Source organism: Peromyscus leucopus, chromosome 2 (genome assembly GCF_004664715.2).
Source record: "Peromyscus leucopus breed LL Stock chromosome 2, UCI_PerLeu_2.1, whole genome shotgun sequence".
Classification (NCBI taxonomy): Eukaryota; Metazoa; Chordata; class Mammalia; order Rodentia; family Cricetidae; genus Peromyscus; species Peromyscus leucopus.
This window is the reverse complement of record NC_051064.1, coordinates 68,601,286-68,620,036: the sequence shown is the minus strand read 5'-3', so window position 1 is coordinate 68,620,036 and position 18,751 is coordinate 68,601,286. Positions and strand designations below refer to the sequence as shown.

Genomic DNA, 18,751 nt, shown 5'->3' with positions numbered 1-18,751 from the left:
TCTTTTCTCAGATGACAAGTACACAGATTCTTGAATAGGAATAATCACAGTGAAAACACTCCTTAGGGGTCTATTTTTCTTTCCCTTTTATTGGTGACCTAACATTGCACCAGATGGGCATACTAAAATTTCCTCAACCTTACTCCCTTTTATTGGTTGTCTGCCTCTTTTCATAAAACTGTGTCTGGCTAGTGTGGAGACCCCCTAAAGGCTTTCTCCTGACTTTTAAGTCCTTTGAGTTAATCTTTTGAATAGGAATGCTGAAAGAGAAAGACTAAAATTTTATGGCCTTTGATTAACAGTCCCCAGCAATGAAGTTTTAGCAAAGTCATGCTGCTGATTTGGTGTTGAAATTCCTTCCAAATTGCTAATAGAGTGCAGTCATAAAAGTCATCCAAATTATGTTCTTGACCTTGGTAAGACTGGGCTTGTGTGATGGCATCCAGCTTACCCATCCTTGATCTTATTGGTCCTCTCCACGTTGTCAATGTCCATTCGGATCTTGTACTTAACGTGATGGGGCAGCTCCACACTGCCAGGAGTGATTCCTGTGAACACGATACCAGCCCAGAACTTCCTCTCATCCAGCAGCTCCATGGACTTGTTGATGAGGCGGACTTCTGTTGGAACGGGCTCCAACTTGTTCAGGTTGACACACTGACAGAAAGAAGGACAGTCTCATTATGACACTGGTGGCCATGAAGACAAGTGGTGGCCAGATCTCAGACTCCTTTGAGAGAGGAACTGGCTGTCCGAATTTCTCAGTCTCCACCACCTAGTCCTCTCTAAAGTAGTTTTCCAGGTTTCAACCAAGCTTAGAACTGAGATTTACGTGAAATACTGAGCATTACCTCTATTGTTTTGTGTGAGGGGAAGTGATCCTATTTTATTCTATTCTGTTTTCTTTGCAATGCTGGGTCATGGCAACTAACCAATTAAATCGATAAGGAAAAATTCTAGTCAGCCTTTTTCCTTTCCATCATTTTTAGGATTAAAGTTTTAAAGCTTTATCTGTCCCAAATTAGATTAGATAAGTTTCATAAGTAATGCCTTTATAAGACAGCAATTTATTACTATTAGAATCTAGAATATCAAACATGGAAAAACCTAGAAGATAATGGATAGAACATGGAGTCTATTTGAAGTAAAGCTGGAAGTAAGTTTATTTTCTCATGAAGCCGTTCATCTAGCGTTTATCTTGTCCACCAGGCCTGCAGGATATAGCTGTCCGTGACACCACACATTCATTCATTCTAAGTCCTCCTTCTGCCTTTAACTTTATTTTAACATCTCAAAGGAAAACGCTCTTAGTCTTTGCTAAAGGATGTGCACAGCAGGCCCTCACCTCCATGAAGCGAGATATCGTCCGGATTGCCTGGCTGGTTTCATTGAAAGCTTCTCTCCACGTATACACAGAGCCATTTGGGGACTGAACATTCTCTGGGTTCTTGGCCAGAAATGCCATGATGTCTTGGGCGGTCCAATCTAATCCATCCAACTTCTGTTCCCAAAACTGGTCATTGCCTCTGCTGTCTAACAGCGTCTGTCATTCCAGGAAGAACATGGGGATAGGAAACATCAAGTTCATGGTAAGGCACTATATCACACACCCTTTTTCACCTGCTCGGTCTGTGTTTGTGTATCTTCACAGTAACTTGTAAGACACATTACAAGGCTTCTATTTGACAAGAAGAAGACTGAAGTTGATCGATATTGGCCAAGGTGAACTGATGAGCTGAGACACAAAGTCAGACCTCTGAACTCACAGTCCACAGGCTCCCCACTGTACCAGACAGTGGTTAACCGTTTTAACTCTAACAACAGTAGTAGTAGTGTGCTGAGGGATCTATTGGCATCATAACTCACACAACTCCATGAGGGTGTAGCTTTGATATTGCCCATTTCACACACAGGAAAACAGAACTTCAAGGATGTTAATGTAGCTAACGAACAGGAAAGCCAGGCTGGAAAACACAGGCTCCCTGATTCCAGCACACCCACTACATCAGATCTCCCCTCTCTTTTGAGACATGGTCAGATGATGCCAAATAAAAACCCTATCTCTAGGCCGACCCCACTCTTAAGGCTTAATTCAGGGAAGAAATACTGCTGGTTAATCCAAGTAAAAGATGGTCTTTCCCAACGCCAGAACATATGATCATGATGAAAAGGAGGCCTGTTTCCCTTCACCTGTCAATGTGAAAAAGGTCACAGGTAAGCCATTCTGGTCCTCAACCAGCCAGTCCAGGGGGACTGGGGCAGAAGCCTGTACAGATGCCTTGCCAGGAAAACGGGGCAACTGCTGACTGGGCGAAATGCAAACAGCTGCCATGCCCATTTACCAGGTTCCAGGGAAGCAGGAGGCCCTTGCTCTGCTGAGCTGGAAAAAAGCCTTAAGAGTACCTTCCTTAATCAGTCTTCTTTTCACTAACCTGGCAAGCTCTTCCCCTGGGTGGCTTCTTCCTTGTTGTTTTAATGGGAACATAATGATTTTACAGAGTGTATCTACTATAATCTCATTAACCATTCCTGTACTGCATAGCATTGAGTCTATCTCCAATTTCTCACAATAACAATTACAGTAATAACATTTTCTCTCCCATGAGGACTTCTTTAAAATTACTGCCATAGGATGCATGGGGGGGGGACGTGGAATAAACTATAGCACATAATTCATTCTTTGTGGATTTTGAAACTTCCACTTCAAATTGCTTTCCACAAGGGAATAACCATGCACCCTGTCACTGGTGAGGTACCCGTGTAATTTTTTTGTTAACAGATGCACAAGTGTACCTCACAAAAGTCCAGAGGCATAGGTTATCAACTCTGAAACGACTTTATTTGGATACCTGGAAGTGAATGAACAAAGAGGAGCAGAGAGATGGGATGGTGGCACTTAGCTGAACCCTGCCAGTATAAGTTCTAAGCAGTATGGCAAGAGGACATCTAGACCAAGAGGACATCCATACCCAGTGAGGTCACTGACCCTATGGCATCTCCAGAGAGCCTGAAAGGAGTAGAAGACCTGGCATTTCACATGAAATACTAGATAGAGAAGAAGTAGGGCCTGGAGATGAAGGACCATGTCCAGTTCAGAACAATTAAGAAAAAAAAAACACTCAGGTTAGGTTAGAGGGTTCTTAGACTCAACAGAAAAGTGTCTCAGGTCCGCAGGATGTACAACAGGAGCAGATAGATCCAGAAGCAGGGACATGAGAGCCTAAGGCAGCAAAGTGGAAGCCCCAGGCATCACCTTGTATACCAGGCATCAGCATGCTGAGGACTGAGAAACCCAAGGTGGTGGGTTAAAGTAATATTCCTTAGGTCAGGGAAGAAAGTATTGGATATAGCTCCTCTGATTCCCACTGACAGGATGGCAACTCCCTACTCTACATCCCTAGCCCAACCACCCTTCTGCATTGCAGATACCAATAGTCATCAGCTTGGTGGCATGCCCTCCACCTGTCCAGGTAGAAGTCAAGACTCTTCTGGTACCCTCCTCTTTGTGCTTTTCTACCTTAAGCCATGACCAGACATCCTCCTTGGCACTTAGCCCTGCTGCTCACTCATGCAATCTCTACCTCACACCTATTTGTCTCCTACAGTAACACATCTACATCTCCACTAAAAACCATCTAAGGCCCTCCTCCAAAGTTAAAGGTCCTCAGCTCAACACAGAGGCCCCCCAAGGCCTGTCATGCCTTTCTTTCCCATCTCTGCTTCGTTCCTTCCTATTCCACACCCAGGATTCACCAAGATAAATCCCAAGTGAACACTACCACAGGTTTATAAGGACTTATCCCTTAAGAACTGAGAGTTTATGAGCAGTCTCCAAAGAAGCTGAAATAGGAGGATTGCCATGAATTTGAGGTCATCCTGGGCTACATAGCAAGTTGCAGGCAAGTCTGAGCTATACTGTGAGACCTTGTTTGGGGTATTTTTTGGGGGGGGGTTGTTTATTTATTTTTTGAGTAGGGAAACATCTATGTATGCCCAAATTCAGTTAAAATTCTCTAAATCCCTGCACTCTCAGAGAACAATCCTAAACAGTAGAAGTGTGGATCCCAAGGGAAAGACCAGGAAAAGAAGCCTGGGGCACACGCTGCATTTTACAGGGTTTCCTGTGGGAGAATCACACGAATCCCTTAGAAGAGAAAGACCGGAGCTGAAGGGAGACACACACACCAGAGTGTGACCTAGTGCCATGACTCGGCATGAATGCATAAGACTGTTGCTCTTGATTTTCTCACCCAAGTGCCCTGTGTGTAAAAGCTCCAAGTTGAGAATTCTGCACAGTTGTAACAGCACTGATAGATCAAAAAAGACTCTGGCTTCTTCAGATCAGTAGCCTGTCCCCCAGGGGACCCAGAGCACTCCTAAACTTCCAAAGAGCTCCCTCAAGATGGGTATGATCTCTAAAACCCACCATCCTCAGTTCACAAAAGTTCAAGACCAGAAACCTGGCAAAAATCCTCCCTTGCTTCTTGACAGCAGAAGAAAGGAAAGGAAATGGCCTCCCTCACCATGGCAATAGGAAGTTGTCTAATGATCCCCGACTGAGGCTGAGGCAGGGATGATGTGATTAAATGGCTCTCATGCGGACACAAAGGAGACATGGCATTCTCAGACTGCTCTCCTCTGGATCCTGATTGTCTCTGGAGCACTCGTCCTTTTCAAGTGGCCCTGGCATGGTACATGCAATTCTCTCCACTCCATGACAGCAATGCTGCATTCACCCTGTGCCTAGGGAGCCAGTGCCTCTGACCTGTCTGCATGCCAGATCATGCTTCTGTCCCCATATCTCCTTCTAACATCTACTGAGATGTGGGCAAGCTACAGAAGATACTGTGCCTACCTTAGTGGCTGGAGCCAAAATGAAGACACTCAGTGTCCTGCAATCACCAAACTCTACTTCCAGTTTCTGGTCTTGACCTGGTTTTGTGCAAAAACTGCTACTGGGCCATGAGAGGCACTAATGCTGACATACCCAGGCCTGTCACTGCACTTTGGTCTTGGCTTCTACGGAGGTGGCGGCTCTGTGGCTTCAGCTAATCTTACTGCATCTCAATTGGTTTAACTCACAGAATTATGATCTCAGGCATTTCTGGGAAGATGTCCAGAAAGCTCTTCTAGATCAAGCAAGTAAAGTGAGCAGGGAAACACTCACCCGAACAAGGTCCATCTCTTGGCTGCTCTCCATAAAGGTCCAGATTTGGGGGCTGAGTTCTTCCCACATACCCTCCAGGTCATGGAACACAGCCAGCTCCTGGAAGGTCTTGTTCACCTGGAGTCAGGTAGGGAACCAGATTCCGTACAAACGGAAGAGAGGAAGAGTCAATGAGCATTCCAAGGACCCTCCAACCAAAAAAAAAAAAAAAAAAAATTACCCATTACAGAAACCCCTGCTCAGTCCTTTCCCTTCCTCAGGAAATCCCTCTTATAGCTAAAATTCAAACACTCAGAACTAGAGAGCTGGCTCCCAAGGTTACATGTGGGTTTTCTGACTATTTAAAAGTCTCATAAAGGCCATGAGTATACTCAACACACTGTATCTGAAGCTGCCTTCACTTCCTGTCTCTAATTCTGGGGAGATGGGGGGTGGGGGGGTTCTGGGGACAGAGTCCTAAGCCTAGACAGCTTACCTCAGCCATGACCTGCCTCGTAGCTGGAGTGTCAGGTGTATACAGAATCTTTCCAACAAGCAGTGGCTTGAGTGCCTTCCAAATAATTCGAGAAAGAGGACTGGACTCCAAGTTCTTCATCAAATCATTGCAATAAGGAGCTACAAAGAACACGGAAGACAGACACTTGCTTATATACATGGCCAGATAACAACAGGAACTGAGAAGTTGGAGCCACCCGGCCAGTGCACGGTACAAATCCCCAGTCCACCGTCTAACAGTCATGCAGCAGATAACTTCCCTTATCTGAGCCTCAGTTTGCCCCACTGTAAAAAGAAAAGTTTATAACAGCTACTTGGCAGAGCTGTGAAGAGGATTAGCTGAGGTATTTCCTGTGAGGTCTCTAAAGCACTCCATACTTGAAATAACCAGGCCCTTCCTAAGACTCATGGCTGAGCTGATTTAGAAGAACATTCTGACTGTGCACACACCAACCTAACTCAAGCTCCATACCCGCATGCCAGCCCTCACAGCTGTTTCCACTGAAAACAAATGGGACTCTTATTAGGGAAGCCAGAAGGCTGCGTTTAGACTTTAGTTTCAAGAGAAAGCCAAATATTTCCTTAATAATTAATAGATGTTATCACAAATGTATTTATACTTAATAAAAATTCAAAACTGAAATATTCAAAGTTCAAACGAACAAGGGGGCTTTGCTTTAGATACCATGGAATTTCTGTAAGCTTCTTGATAAATAGACGATATAATAATAGTAATAAGGATAATAGGAATGGGGGGCATCCTAGGGATCAGACCAGGGCCTCACTCATGGTATGCAAGTACCCCTGGTTGTAGTGTATCTCCAGAGGCAGAAGTTTGGCTTTTAAAGAAGACCTGGCCTCAAGTACATCTGTTGTGTGAATGGGATGCCCCTGGATGGATCTGTACACTGGGGAAGAGGAGATGGCTTCAGAAAACTGCCTACACCACCATCTTCCTCAGGCGTGGAGAGCAACTTGTAAAGTTCGGCAGCGCTGTCTGCCAGCAAACACAAGGCTCTTGTGTTACAGCCACTCACGAGAAGCTGTCTCACGCCTGCGCTTGGAAACAGAAACGGCTCAGCTGCGCGGTGTTTTCAAGGACAACACGGCGTTGTCAGAACTCTAACACCGATCCCTGCTGTCGCCAGGCACAGGACACACATCCACACAGAATGGACCAAGTGTGGGAAGTGGATATAGAGTTTCAGGGTTCTCTAATGCTGTCTCGTGGCCCAGAATGCCAAACAAGCAGGAGATCAGGTGTCTGAGTGTGATGGTGCACACACGCTACCATTAAGAAGAAAGTTCACCAGAAAAAGCCAGGAGCATTTGGGCTTGAATCCCAGCTCTTGGGGATTACCTAGGAATGCAGCTTTAACCAAGACACTTAACCTCTGATCCAATGAAATGTGAGGTTCCAGAACCTTCCTTGCAGGATTACTGTGAGAATGAAATAGGGTAATTTAAACAGAACTCACTACACCGAGGAAAATCTGCTTTAACGTTAGATTTTCTTATAGCTGTTGTAATTACTATTATTAATGTCACCCACTTTTAGGTGTTTATTCTAAAGCTTATCTCATAGTAATACTAATAATACTTTTTGTTTAAAAAATCAACATCTCATTTTTAGAAACTTTTCTGGCTTTTCTGAGATTTAACTGAAAAATAAAAATTATATCTATTTGAAGTATACAATAGAACACTGAGACATGAATCCACTGGGAAGTGACTACCACAACTCAATCAACTGATACATCCATCACTTCCTGCAGACATCTGCTCTGTCTGTGCAGTAACATTAAGATTAACTCTCAGCCAAGTTTAAAGGATAGCACAGTGATACCCAACACTCACTACGCTACCCACTTCCTCTCCAGAGGGCATTCATTTCGCACAACTGGTACTTTGTACATTCTGACCTAACATCCCATCTCTCCATCACCCACTCAGCCCCCAGCAACCTCTCTTCTTACTAGCTTTGTGGAGTTTATTTTTTCTTTTTGTTTCCACATTATGAGTGAGTTCACAGATGAGGAAAACTGGGGAGGCTGGCTAGCAATCACCCTGCTCATCTTTTTGATAATGCTACTGAACACCTGAGATGTTCTAGCCCCCCAGTCAGAGAACTGAGAATGATTCACTCATCGAGGACTCTGCAGTCGAGGAGCCATGTCATGAGAACTCCACAGAATGAAGAAAAGCAAGACACAAGCGAGCCGGGATAAGCTGGGATGGGGACAAGGCTTCGGTGTGCACAGACACTCACTTGTGGAGTTGTCATAGAAGGTGTCCATGTCCTCCTCAGTGCTGTTGCCTCCAAAGAGGGCTTTGTAGTTGTTATCCTCGTACCAGTTGAGTGACTTGATCTTCAGCCCCCCGCCCTCTGGGTGACCACAGACGATGCGGGACACAGCCTGGTAGATCTGGGTGGAGGAGCCGGAGCCGTTCACGTTGGTCAGAAACATCACCTCCTGTCGCATGTCACTCCAGCTCTTTGTGCTGAACAGCTGTCGGGGGTGTGGCGAGAGAAAGGAGAGGGAAGAGAAGAGAAGCCAACACTTCATTTTCTTAACCCAAAAGCTACGTCCCAGAGCACACTGTGTCTGACATGACTGTGAAGCCCTGTGGCGGTCAGCTGGTGTCGTCTCTCCTCCATCTGTGGTGCTGGGACCTACAGCACTTGGTTACGGAGTTATCCCAAACTCGGGGCTCTCCCCAGCACCCGCCTGGCTCACAGGAGAGGGTAACTACCGAATCTTCCAGCCCAAGAACGGTGGCCGTACTTGAGATCACCGGAGTGAACAGATGGACCCGCGCCTTGCATTCTCCATCTGTCTCAGTGTTCCTCACCTTCCCTCACCCTCACTGCAGTCTCTTCCTCGGTCCAACAGTCAGTGGAGACATTCTGCAAACATGAGGCCACATTACCTCCCTTGCTCTAGTTCCTCTGGCTTCCTTCATGGATCTTAAGCACGTCTTCAAGCATGGCCTAGCATCGGTGCTTTACACCTGCTGTTCTTCCTGCTAGGAGTGTCCTGACTTCTCTAGGAATACACCAGAACTGTCTTGGGAGTCGACTTAGCCCACTCCCTTCAAAATGGCATCTCATCACTCTTTGTGCCCTCCTTGCATGGTCTCTTGTTTTCTCCGCTGCACAGACCCATGCTGTCACATCAGCTGACCTGTTTATTTCTGATGCCTACCCTTATGTGAGCAAACGACGCAGTGAGGTTACTGTGCTCACTGCTGAGTTGCAGTAACTGGCAAGGCCAAGGGCCTCGCCTGTACGGTGTGAGTGTCTGCGATACCACCTGTTTTCTCAGCCCTGTCCGGTATACCTTCCCTCTGACCCAGACAGGACGTTCACGTCAGCTCTCACTCGTCTCATATCCCCACTGCCCAGTTGGCTATGTTCTTTGAGGGTCTCTAGCCTATTGCAGTCAGCATAGGAGTTTGTGATGACTTCTTGGATGGAGCAAACCAGAACACAGGCCTCAGAGTTTATAGGTCCCAAGTTCAAGTTCCACTCTGACCAATGAACTCTCTCCTCGATGTCTGTGGGCACAGCACCTAACTTCTGTGATCCACAGTGCCATCTGTGAAATGGGCACAACAAGAGGTACCTCACTGTGTCCTGTGGATAATGCAGGCAAATGAAGTCCCAGTACCATACATAATCCACCTGTGGTGTCCTTGTCATTTTCTGTCAACACTTGGGCTTTGAACATAGCAACTCACTTTCTCTCTAAACATGGACCAAGCAAATGTATTTCCTCATCATTACTCACGAAAAGCAATTAAGTGACATGTGACCAAAGTGACATGAGCGTGATCTGACAGGAGAAGTGGACACCCACTGCTGATACTTGACCAGGAGTAACTGGGCTCCAAGAGACAGCCAAAAATAATGTACACAATTCAGATGGACATTTTCCATCACATCAACCATGGAGTACATCATGTCCTTTTAATTATTTTGTTTCACCCCACAATAAAAGCAGAGACAATGATAGAAGAGAAAAAAGCTGGAACAAACCCTGAGCTTAGAGACATCGCCCCCAACCCCTAAGCCACCCGGCCATCACTACTCCCGCTTTGCTTTCTCCAAGGGCAGAAATGAACAGCAGGCAATGGGACAAGGAAGGGACCTTCCAGAGCAATGCATACATGTCAATGTCGACTCACAGGGCCCTGAGAAAATAGATACAGACGGACTTGTAGGGCAGTTTCTCTTTCTGTCTTCTGGCAGAACCCCAACTGGTCCACCTTCTCCACCTATCCAAAGGTGACTTGCCCTCAGAACCAGAGGAACAAATAATAGGCCGACAAAGGTCTGCTCCTAAAGTGGGCATGAGAACCAGTCCCTCTGTCAAAGACGCATGAACACAGTTAAAACAAGAGAGAAAGACACACAGTGATGCGTTGTGCTCAATCCCAGGGTTTTTAGAACTCCCCAAATGTGTTGTTTGTTCCACGACCACCGTGAAATACTTCTCTTGTCAGAAAACCAAGTATCTTTTGATATTTGGAGGAAAAAGGATGATACAAGCATGGGAAATGAGCAAAAGGATCAAAGGCTGGACCAAGTCTGAGAAAATTTCCCCCATGCATTACTGTGTTCCAGTGTACTGGAACACTGTAGTCTGCTTTGTGTATGACAGCTGGAACAGACAGTGGCTGGGATTGGTGGAAAAGGTGATGTCAGGACAATGTCCACTCTGACACGTGACAACATGTAGCCTAAAGGCCAAAGCCGCTCAGCCTTCACTAGGAGACCATCTTCCGGAGGCTCAACCTCAAAGGTCAGATTTCACAAGGCAAAAAGGCAGGGTGAGGAAAGCCACACCATTCCTGGTTGAAAACCTCACGCAGAAGCTGCTGTCAAGCAAAGTCAGCACACAGGGTAGGAGGTAGCACGAGAGAGAATTCTCCTCTTCAGAAATGCGCAGTGGTGCAGGGGCAGAAGCTCACAGAGAAAGGTCTAGTCTAGACACGGGGCCCTAAGCCACTAACTACCTCTGCAACACTGATGCATTTTAATTTCTTCTTCTCCAATGGAAACCAAAATAATTTTTAGATGACTTGTGCTTCTAAAATTTAACAACATAGCATATGATGTTCAAAGTGAAAGAACCATGTTAGCTAGACTCAGAACTAACTAAAGAAAACAACAGCAGCTAGTCTGCTCACTTGGCTGAAAGGACACAACTTACCTCTTGGGCCAACCCCGCTAGGCTGTCCAGCAATGTTTTGGTGGCTTCAGCCAGGTGGTGGGTCGGGAGAGATGTGGAGTTTAGACTTGTCTGGAAAGAGAGGAGGAAAAAAATCCGTTGTCTCTGAGCTCAAATACAAGGCTGAAATCTCTAAATAGAAAATAAACAAGTAAATCAAAACCATTCCCAATCTTGAATTTAAAAAAACAAGAAACCAAGTTCTAACCAAAATAGAGAACACTGTACAATTACTCTAACTGCATGCCTGCATGTTTATTTTTCTTCAGATAAGGATTTCTCTTTGATGAGTGATTGCAGAAATACAAATTCAATGCTAGTGGAACAGACAACATACAAAAATATCTCACGTGGTGCACACACTTGTGTGTGTTCATGCACATGCACGTGTGTTCAGTTCTGACCAGAAAGTCCCAACTCTATCTACATTTCTGCAAGCCACATTTTTATAGACATGGCTTTGAGAAAAAAGTCTGTGATGGCTTGTAAAAAAAAAAGGGGGGTAAGGAAAGGAAAAAAATTCAACAATAACCAAAGCAAGAGAAGAATTATCTTTTTTGCTCTGTTGAGTCAGCATTATTCTCACTGTTTTGAACACTGAAAATTTAACACAGAACACTGTTTTTATATTAAGTGTTAGTCAACACCTTGTATTTACTAATTAATGTATTTAGTTGTTGTGATACATAACCTAGCTGCACAGCAAACATGAGAAAATAGTTAATTAGACCTAAAGGAAAGATAAATGATGACAGAAAAGTTAAGGGGGAAACCCACAAACTCTGAAACCAGAAGAGCTGCAGAAGGAGGTCCAACTTCAATTCCATGACTAGGAAGGAAGGACCAGGAAGAAAACGTCCAGGGGAAATGCAGCGTTTCTCAGGGTTTTGGTTTGTTTTTTTTTTTTTTGTTTTTTTTTTTTACAGATTCTGTTTTGTTTTATTCAACATTGTAACAAACACCTAGAGAGTTCCAGACTGTTTTGACAACACTTGTCAGGTCAGGGACTGCTGTGAAATTGTAACACTGAAGCTACACAGAAAGGGTCAGAGGTGGACAGGACTAACTGTAAGGTACAGCCTTGGAGACATTCCTCTACCTGTATTTTTGGATGTGTTATTTTAAAGTGAATTCCAAATACAGAGTAATGAGTTATGATCATCATAATCTCAGTGGCTGACACAGTCCTGGATGCGCATTGCTAAGAAAATCTGCCTATGAAAGACCGGGCTGCAGCTGGACACACGGGCTCTCCTGGGAGGGCTTATCAAAAGTCAAGTCCCAGAGTTCCCACACTCAGTCCTCCCAGGAACCTGTGGTCACCCATAAACGCCATACTCAGGGATGTCTGTGATACACCTCCCAGATCATGGCAATGATGAGAGAGGGACTCGGGAGCCTAGAAACAGTGGGCAGCTGTTTTCACTATCTCTCTTCAGGTTCACTTTATAACTGAAGATCAGCCCAGCAGAAGTTGAACCTGTGGTTTTCCACAGTCAAGGAAATGCTTACATACTGATAGGTCCCAATCAGAAACGATGGGCAGTAAACTGGTTTTGTGTTCAACGTGGCCTACCCCCATGATAAGTGATGTTCAGGACTATAAAGCAAAAATCAACTGGACAAAACAAAATTGCCAACCTTATATGCATTTCTAAAATCTGAAGTGTAGGTGGGTACATTTCTCTTTTGAGGTCTACAGAACCCTAAGCAAGTAACTCAAATCCCCCATGTCCCCATACCCTTGGCTATTCTGCCACAGAGGAGTAATATCTGCACATCACAGTGTTTCATAAACACTGAAAAGACACCTTCTAAGTTCTCTGAGCAGAGCTTGCCACACAGTAAGCCCTCACAAGCATAAACAAGTTCATCTCCCCATTCTTTCCTTCCTTCAAATCTTACTGCCAGCTGTTCCTGAGTGCAGACAGTTTCCTAGAGCTCAAAATGACAGCTGCCCTGCCTCTGTGCTTTGCCCTGCGTCAATCAATCAGGTCTACAAGACACCAAGTGCAAGAGCTATTTCTACCCTCAGTGGCATAGTGAGCAGTCAGCCCTATGCAGCTTCTCCATCTAAACAAATTGGCATCTTTATAAGTGGTGATTTTCCCTCTATCTGGTTTTTAATTCGGACAGTTTGGGGTAAACTTACTCTCCTTGTTTTTCAACAGTTCAAGACTGTAGGTATGCAGCTTGCACCTGCAAACACAAGACCCTGGTTACCTCTGCCATAAGCACTGGACCTTAGGAGACGATGTGACTGTCAATAGTCAGTACTTTGGTCTGTTGGCTTAACAGATGCACTGGGGTCCTGGCCTCCTATTGGCTAAACCGATCCATACATAATAAGATATAGTAGTCAATGTCAATGTGCAGACCTTTTCACAACAGTTGTTTTTTAAAAACAACTCAGGGCTGATGAAATGAGTGAAGGAGCTTACTGCCAAGTCTCATGACCTGAATCTGATCACCAGGACTTACACGGTGGAAGGAGAGAACCGCCTCCCACAAACTGTCCTATGATCTCCACGAGTATGCCATGGCAAGTGTGTGCCACACACAAACAAATAAAATGTGATTTTAAAATAATTTTTAAACAGATGTTCAGTATGCTTTAATAATATTAGCGACCTGCAGTTGATACAAACTGGTGTTGGAGGCACAGACGGATGTGATAGAGCTAATTAAAATACACGCACACAATTCAAATTCAGCATCAGTCCCAAGCCTGGGTTATCTAAATATTTTTTGCTCCAGAATTCGTTCTACTTTTCTCTGCTTGGATATTACAGGATACAGAGACGGTGCTGATGGAAATCAGCAGAAGGACATGTTTCATACTGACAGTCAAAAAGATAAGCCATTTGATAACTCCTCCTGGATCTGTTAGTCATGTTTTCCACCTCACCTCATTATTTATAAATAAATCCTCAGCAGATGAAAGAGCTGAAAGAAAAATGAAAGTTTAAAACAAATTGGAGAAAATATTATTTATGAATTTGAGGTAAGGAAGAATTTTAATATAAAAAAGGATCCAGCCGGGCGGTGGTGGCGCATGCCTTTAATCCCAGCACTTGGGAGGCAAAGCCAGGCAGATCTCTGTGAGTTCAAGGCCAGCCTGGTCTACAGAGCAAGATCCAGGAAGGCGCAAAGCTACACAGAGAAACCCTGTCTCGAAAAACAAAACAAAACAAAAAAAGGATCCAACCAAAAAGAAGAAAGGGGATCTACATTTTAAATTTAAGATCTGTGTATTAAATGATACCACAAATGACCTTAAAAAATTAAGTCAAAGACTAGAATAATGGAATTTTTTTTAATTTTAGTATAAAATGGAATACCAGATAGCAGTTAATATGAATTAGATCCACATGCATCAACACTGATACATCTCTAAAAACACAGGGCTTCACGAGAAAGAACAGGGGCAGCTCTGCACACACACACACATATATATACAAGTGAACACATGCAAGCCTATACTACGCACCGCTGTTGACAGAATTTAAACATATACAGTATAACGTATAAAAACACACAACTTCAGAATGGGGTGCCTTTGAGGAAACTGGGTTACACACGTGGCAGCCATGGCATCTACGGTTTAAGTCTTGACTACAATCTGAAGTAAGTTTGGCTGAATGATGGCTAGTGACCCACTGGTGATGTTTCTGTTATTCCTTTTTCCTAATTTTCTCTTTAATTCAATACAATTACAATAAAGGGGGAAGTCTGACAGAGTGGGGATAAAGAAGGGTGGAATGCACGGCAGATCTAAAAGGCAGCTAACTCCATTAAATACAGTTAACCAAAGGAATAAATCAGGCCTTGAAACTTGAACACAGAATGGTGTCCTCATCTGCCATTGACTGTGACCTCCTGCTCACACTTCCTTGATGAAGGACAAGTTTGCCACAACAGTGCTCCAAAAAGCTCCAGGAATGCACTCAAAGTACTCAGGAATGCACAGCTCGGAATTCCTATTGTTTTTTTCTTGACTGGGGACATCCTCTTGACTATGAATTCAAGTAAGTCCCTACTGTACACAGTAAGAAAAGTATTTTCTTGCATGGAGTAAAGAAAAGAGTACAGAAAAATAAAACATTTAGCTAAGGACTGTACTTTCTATTATTTAGCCTAATGGGAATTCATGTATTGTTCGATATATTTAGAACATAACTAAATACCATAATATCATAGAACATTATTCACAAATTCTTACCTTATTACTCAAAGACTTCCACCCATTTTCTGTAACACGTGTTAATTATATCAGGGCAATATTTCCTAAAAGCCCCCAAATGGCAAAGGCTATTGTGTCCCCTTCCTTTCAGAGTCTCACTGACAACATCATCATTTCTTCTATCCGAGCTAGCTTCATAGTTATGAACCTAGCAAAGTCCACTTGGCTTTCATTTCTGAGCTGTTTCTTTCTTTCTTTTTTTCCAACACAGGGTAGTGCACACTTGTTAGCATATCACAATGAGGCACTGGGTAGATGTTTCCAGAAGAAAAGCTTAAAGGGGAAGAGACACATCTCAGAGGAGAGAAGCGAGCCGGTGTAATCCTACTTCAAAAGTCATGCAAATCCCCAGAAGTGTTCTGCTGTGCATCCCCTCACTAACCTCTGGAACCTGCCATGGTTACCCTTGATCTACAGATGACATTCAGTGCCCTGACATGGCTCACACAGTCTGCCTCTGATCGACTTGGTCTCCTTCCCCAACATCACATCTCATCACTGCTCCTCCTGTCAATGACCCCAGCAGTAGTCCAGCCCACCCTGAATGATCTCAGTGATGCATGGTTCCCCATATATCACCTTTTCTTCCCATTCCCCTCCAGACCCTGCAGATACCATATTTTCTTTTGGCAACATTCCCTATTCTTTACCTGGCCAACATCCATTGTTTAGGCCTCTAAATAGAAGACATTTTAACCTACTGAACCTAACCTGGGTTAGATGGTCATCAGGACCTTCAAAGCACCTAGCATCTATTGTTGCTACACAGCAACTGCACCTTTCCTGACTCATCCCACCCCTTCCTCTCTTCCAGAACAGAAATTCAGAGAGCAATGCACCTTCCACACTACTGCCTCCCTGTCCCTGCTCATAGTACTGATCCAGCTCAATAAATACTGGCGGAATCAATTTTTTTTTGTATATAATGACTATATAAAATGAAGTGGAAAATATTATTTATCACCAATGCATCCTAAATTATAGTCAAATAAGAATACAAGACAGACCCTCCAACTAAAATGCGATTGAAAACTATCTTCAATTTACAGAAATCTGACATTCAAAATTTTCAGGGACTCTATCATTAATATAGATGTACTTACACATGAATGGTGTTTTTAAGATAGTATGCAATTTTGTATGTCTCTTGTAAATGCGTGTTATAAGATGATCCCTGGTACATGCCTGACTTGCCTTCAGAGCTGTGCATTGTAGCAGCTGTCTATAATCCCAGGTCTGAAGGAAGAGGGTCACAAGATCAAGACCAATCTGGAGTATCTATCAAGATGCTATCCTAACAATAACAACCGTTCCCTTAAAAGTAGATGTAACTCTAACTCCCCCACCACTTATGTGACCCTAGATTAAGAATTAATAAGCTTTAAACGTGGGGCTGGAGTGATGGTTCAGTGGTTAAGAGCACTTACTACTCATCCAGAGGGCCTACAGTACCAGCACAGCAGCTATAACCCTGTGTAACTCCAGTCCCAGGGGATCCAATGTCCTCCTCTCTTCTGGCCTCTATGGGCATCTGGTATGCACATGGTGGACAGGCATGCATACAGGCAAAACATCCATACACAAAATAGAATTTGAAAAAAGCTTTGAATTGAAAACCAGTCAACTCTAACATTCCCATGACATCTACGGCCATACTACCCTGAACGTGCCCAACACGGTCTATTATTTCCATGACAGCAAAGCTTTCCTTTGAGGGACATTTTAATATTTTTACTAAAACAGGGAATGACCAGCCTCATGTCTGAAGAAGATACTAATCTATTAAAAATAATTCAACAATTTAAATGTTAACTTTTATATTAAATGTGTCTCATGCATTGAAATGTTTCATGTGTATGCTGCTTCTAAACACAGTTCAATACACTTATTAGTATAATTTAATAGCAAGCCTTTACCTTAGAAACTACAGTACTTCTCAAGAACAAACATGGTAGAATTAAGGCACACATGTTTGGGCAAAACGAGTTGAGCAGTCATATTTAGTAACACTAAATTCAATTTATCCCTCAGTTCTGTGCAGATAAACACATAGTCTGAGAACAAATCATCACAGCACGTCACTGTGATACCAAATGATGACGACCGCAGTTGCTTAAAGACAAAAAGCACAGTGTGTAAACAGGTGGATGATAAAAATCAAACAAAGTTCATAAAATCTAGTACTTTCCACAAATGTCTGAATCTTTCAGGCAAAAGGGAAAGGAAAAGCAAGAATTCTCCCCTACAAAAAAAACCTACATAAATTCTTCTCTACAAAAACCTGCTGAAATGCCTTAAGCCAAATGCTACATGGGACATGGTGGAGTGCTGCAACCTGAACAATCACAAATACGGCTGAGGAGACGGCTCAGTGGTTAAAGAGCCCATGATAGAAGCATGAGAACTAGAGTTCAGATCCCCAGAACTCACATAAATATCAGGTCGGTGTGACATCCTGCCTGTCATTACAGTCTTGGAAGGGATAGCCAAGTGCCCCGCTAGAGTAGGCTATCTAGTGAGACTAGCCAAAATGACAGACCCTTCTTCACTGGGAAAAGTGCAAGAGAATGATTCCCAACATCTATATCTGGCCTCCATATACACATGCATGTATGCCTACACATATACGCATATACCCGCAGATACACAAACACACATATGAGCACACAGCCAAAAGGGAGAAAAGTCACAGATCTAAAGATAATACCAAGCTCCATCTGTACTCGTCAGTCTTTGTCTCCAAAAGTCAAGAATAGACCCATCAAAGACCCTTCAGATCTTCAGGACAAGGAAGCTTCGCTCACCCATTATTCATCTGTACCTTGGAAAGTAGACAATACAGTTTTGAGATCACTGGTCTTCTGGGAACCTTGAAACAACCTAACATTTGAAACAAGTTCTGCCCTGGTGGGAAGATGTAGCATGAATCACAAGGCATTTGAAGAAAGTCCTTCATTCCACAGAAACAGAATTCTCCCTTTTAGGCAGAAGGTATTCTCAGAGGTCAAGACGATCTACCCACAGTCATGTGTGCAGTATCCAAGGTACCATTGGCATGAGATAAATCTGTGGGCTTTACCTTCCAACCTCAAGAACCAGACACCATTCCCACATCACTAAGACTATAGTGAACCAGGACTGGAGCCCCAAACTATCTAGGACAAGCCTCACTTCGGCCACACTTACAGAACCCACAAAGTTCTCAAGTATTATGACTCAGCATTTGAAATTGGTCCTCAAAGCCTACCAGAATGAAAACTCCACAGGCATCTCATCTGCCTTGCACACGAGTGGACTGCGGTGCCTAAACCAAGTGCAACATAGAGAGCAGACATTCAATAAACAGTCAGATCTTGTTGGATGGATGTTTCAAAAAGAGATGCTCTGCTTCCCACTGTGCATCGGAACCCTGGACAGGTACTGTTTATCATGCATCAGAGCATGAGTGAGAAAAAGCAGCGACCTAACGAGGGATCAATAAAAACAACAGGGCACTTAGAGAGCATTACAAAAAAACGATGAAAGATGCTCTCCATTCAGAGGTAGTTGTGGCTGGTGCATTACTCCCTAATGATGGTCACACCCTACTCTCTGGGATCCCTGAATACATTA

At 43.8% G+C, this 18,751-nt stretch overlaps 1 protein-coding gene across 1 annotated transcript in view; it reads right to left on the bottom strand.

Moving 5' to 3' along the window:
• Nucleotides 1-18,751, bottom strand: part of Abca1 (ATP binding cassette subfamily A member 1) — a 116,765-nt gene that overhangs the window by 34,758 nt on the left and 63,256 nt on the right. The window contains exons 8-13 of the mRNA XM_037203327.1: nucleotides 10,879-10,968; nucleotides 7,932-8,172; nucleotides 5,643-5,782; nucleotides 5,168-5,284; nucleotides 1,346-1,543; nucleotides 452-657 (exon numbers count right to left, since the gene is read on the bottom strand). Of these exons, the coding sequence (XP_037059222.1) occupies nucleotides 452-657; nucleotides 1,346-1,543; nucleotides 5,168-5,284; nucleotides 5,643-5,782; nucleotides 7,932-8,172; nucleotides 10,879-10,968 (992 nt within the window). The remainder of the gene's footprint in view (nucleotides 1-451; nucleotides 658-1,345; nucleotides 1,544-5,167; nucleotides 5,285-5,642; nucleotides 5,783-7,931; nucleotides 8,173-10,878; nucleotides 10,969-18,751) is intronic.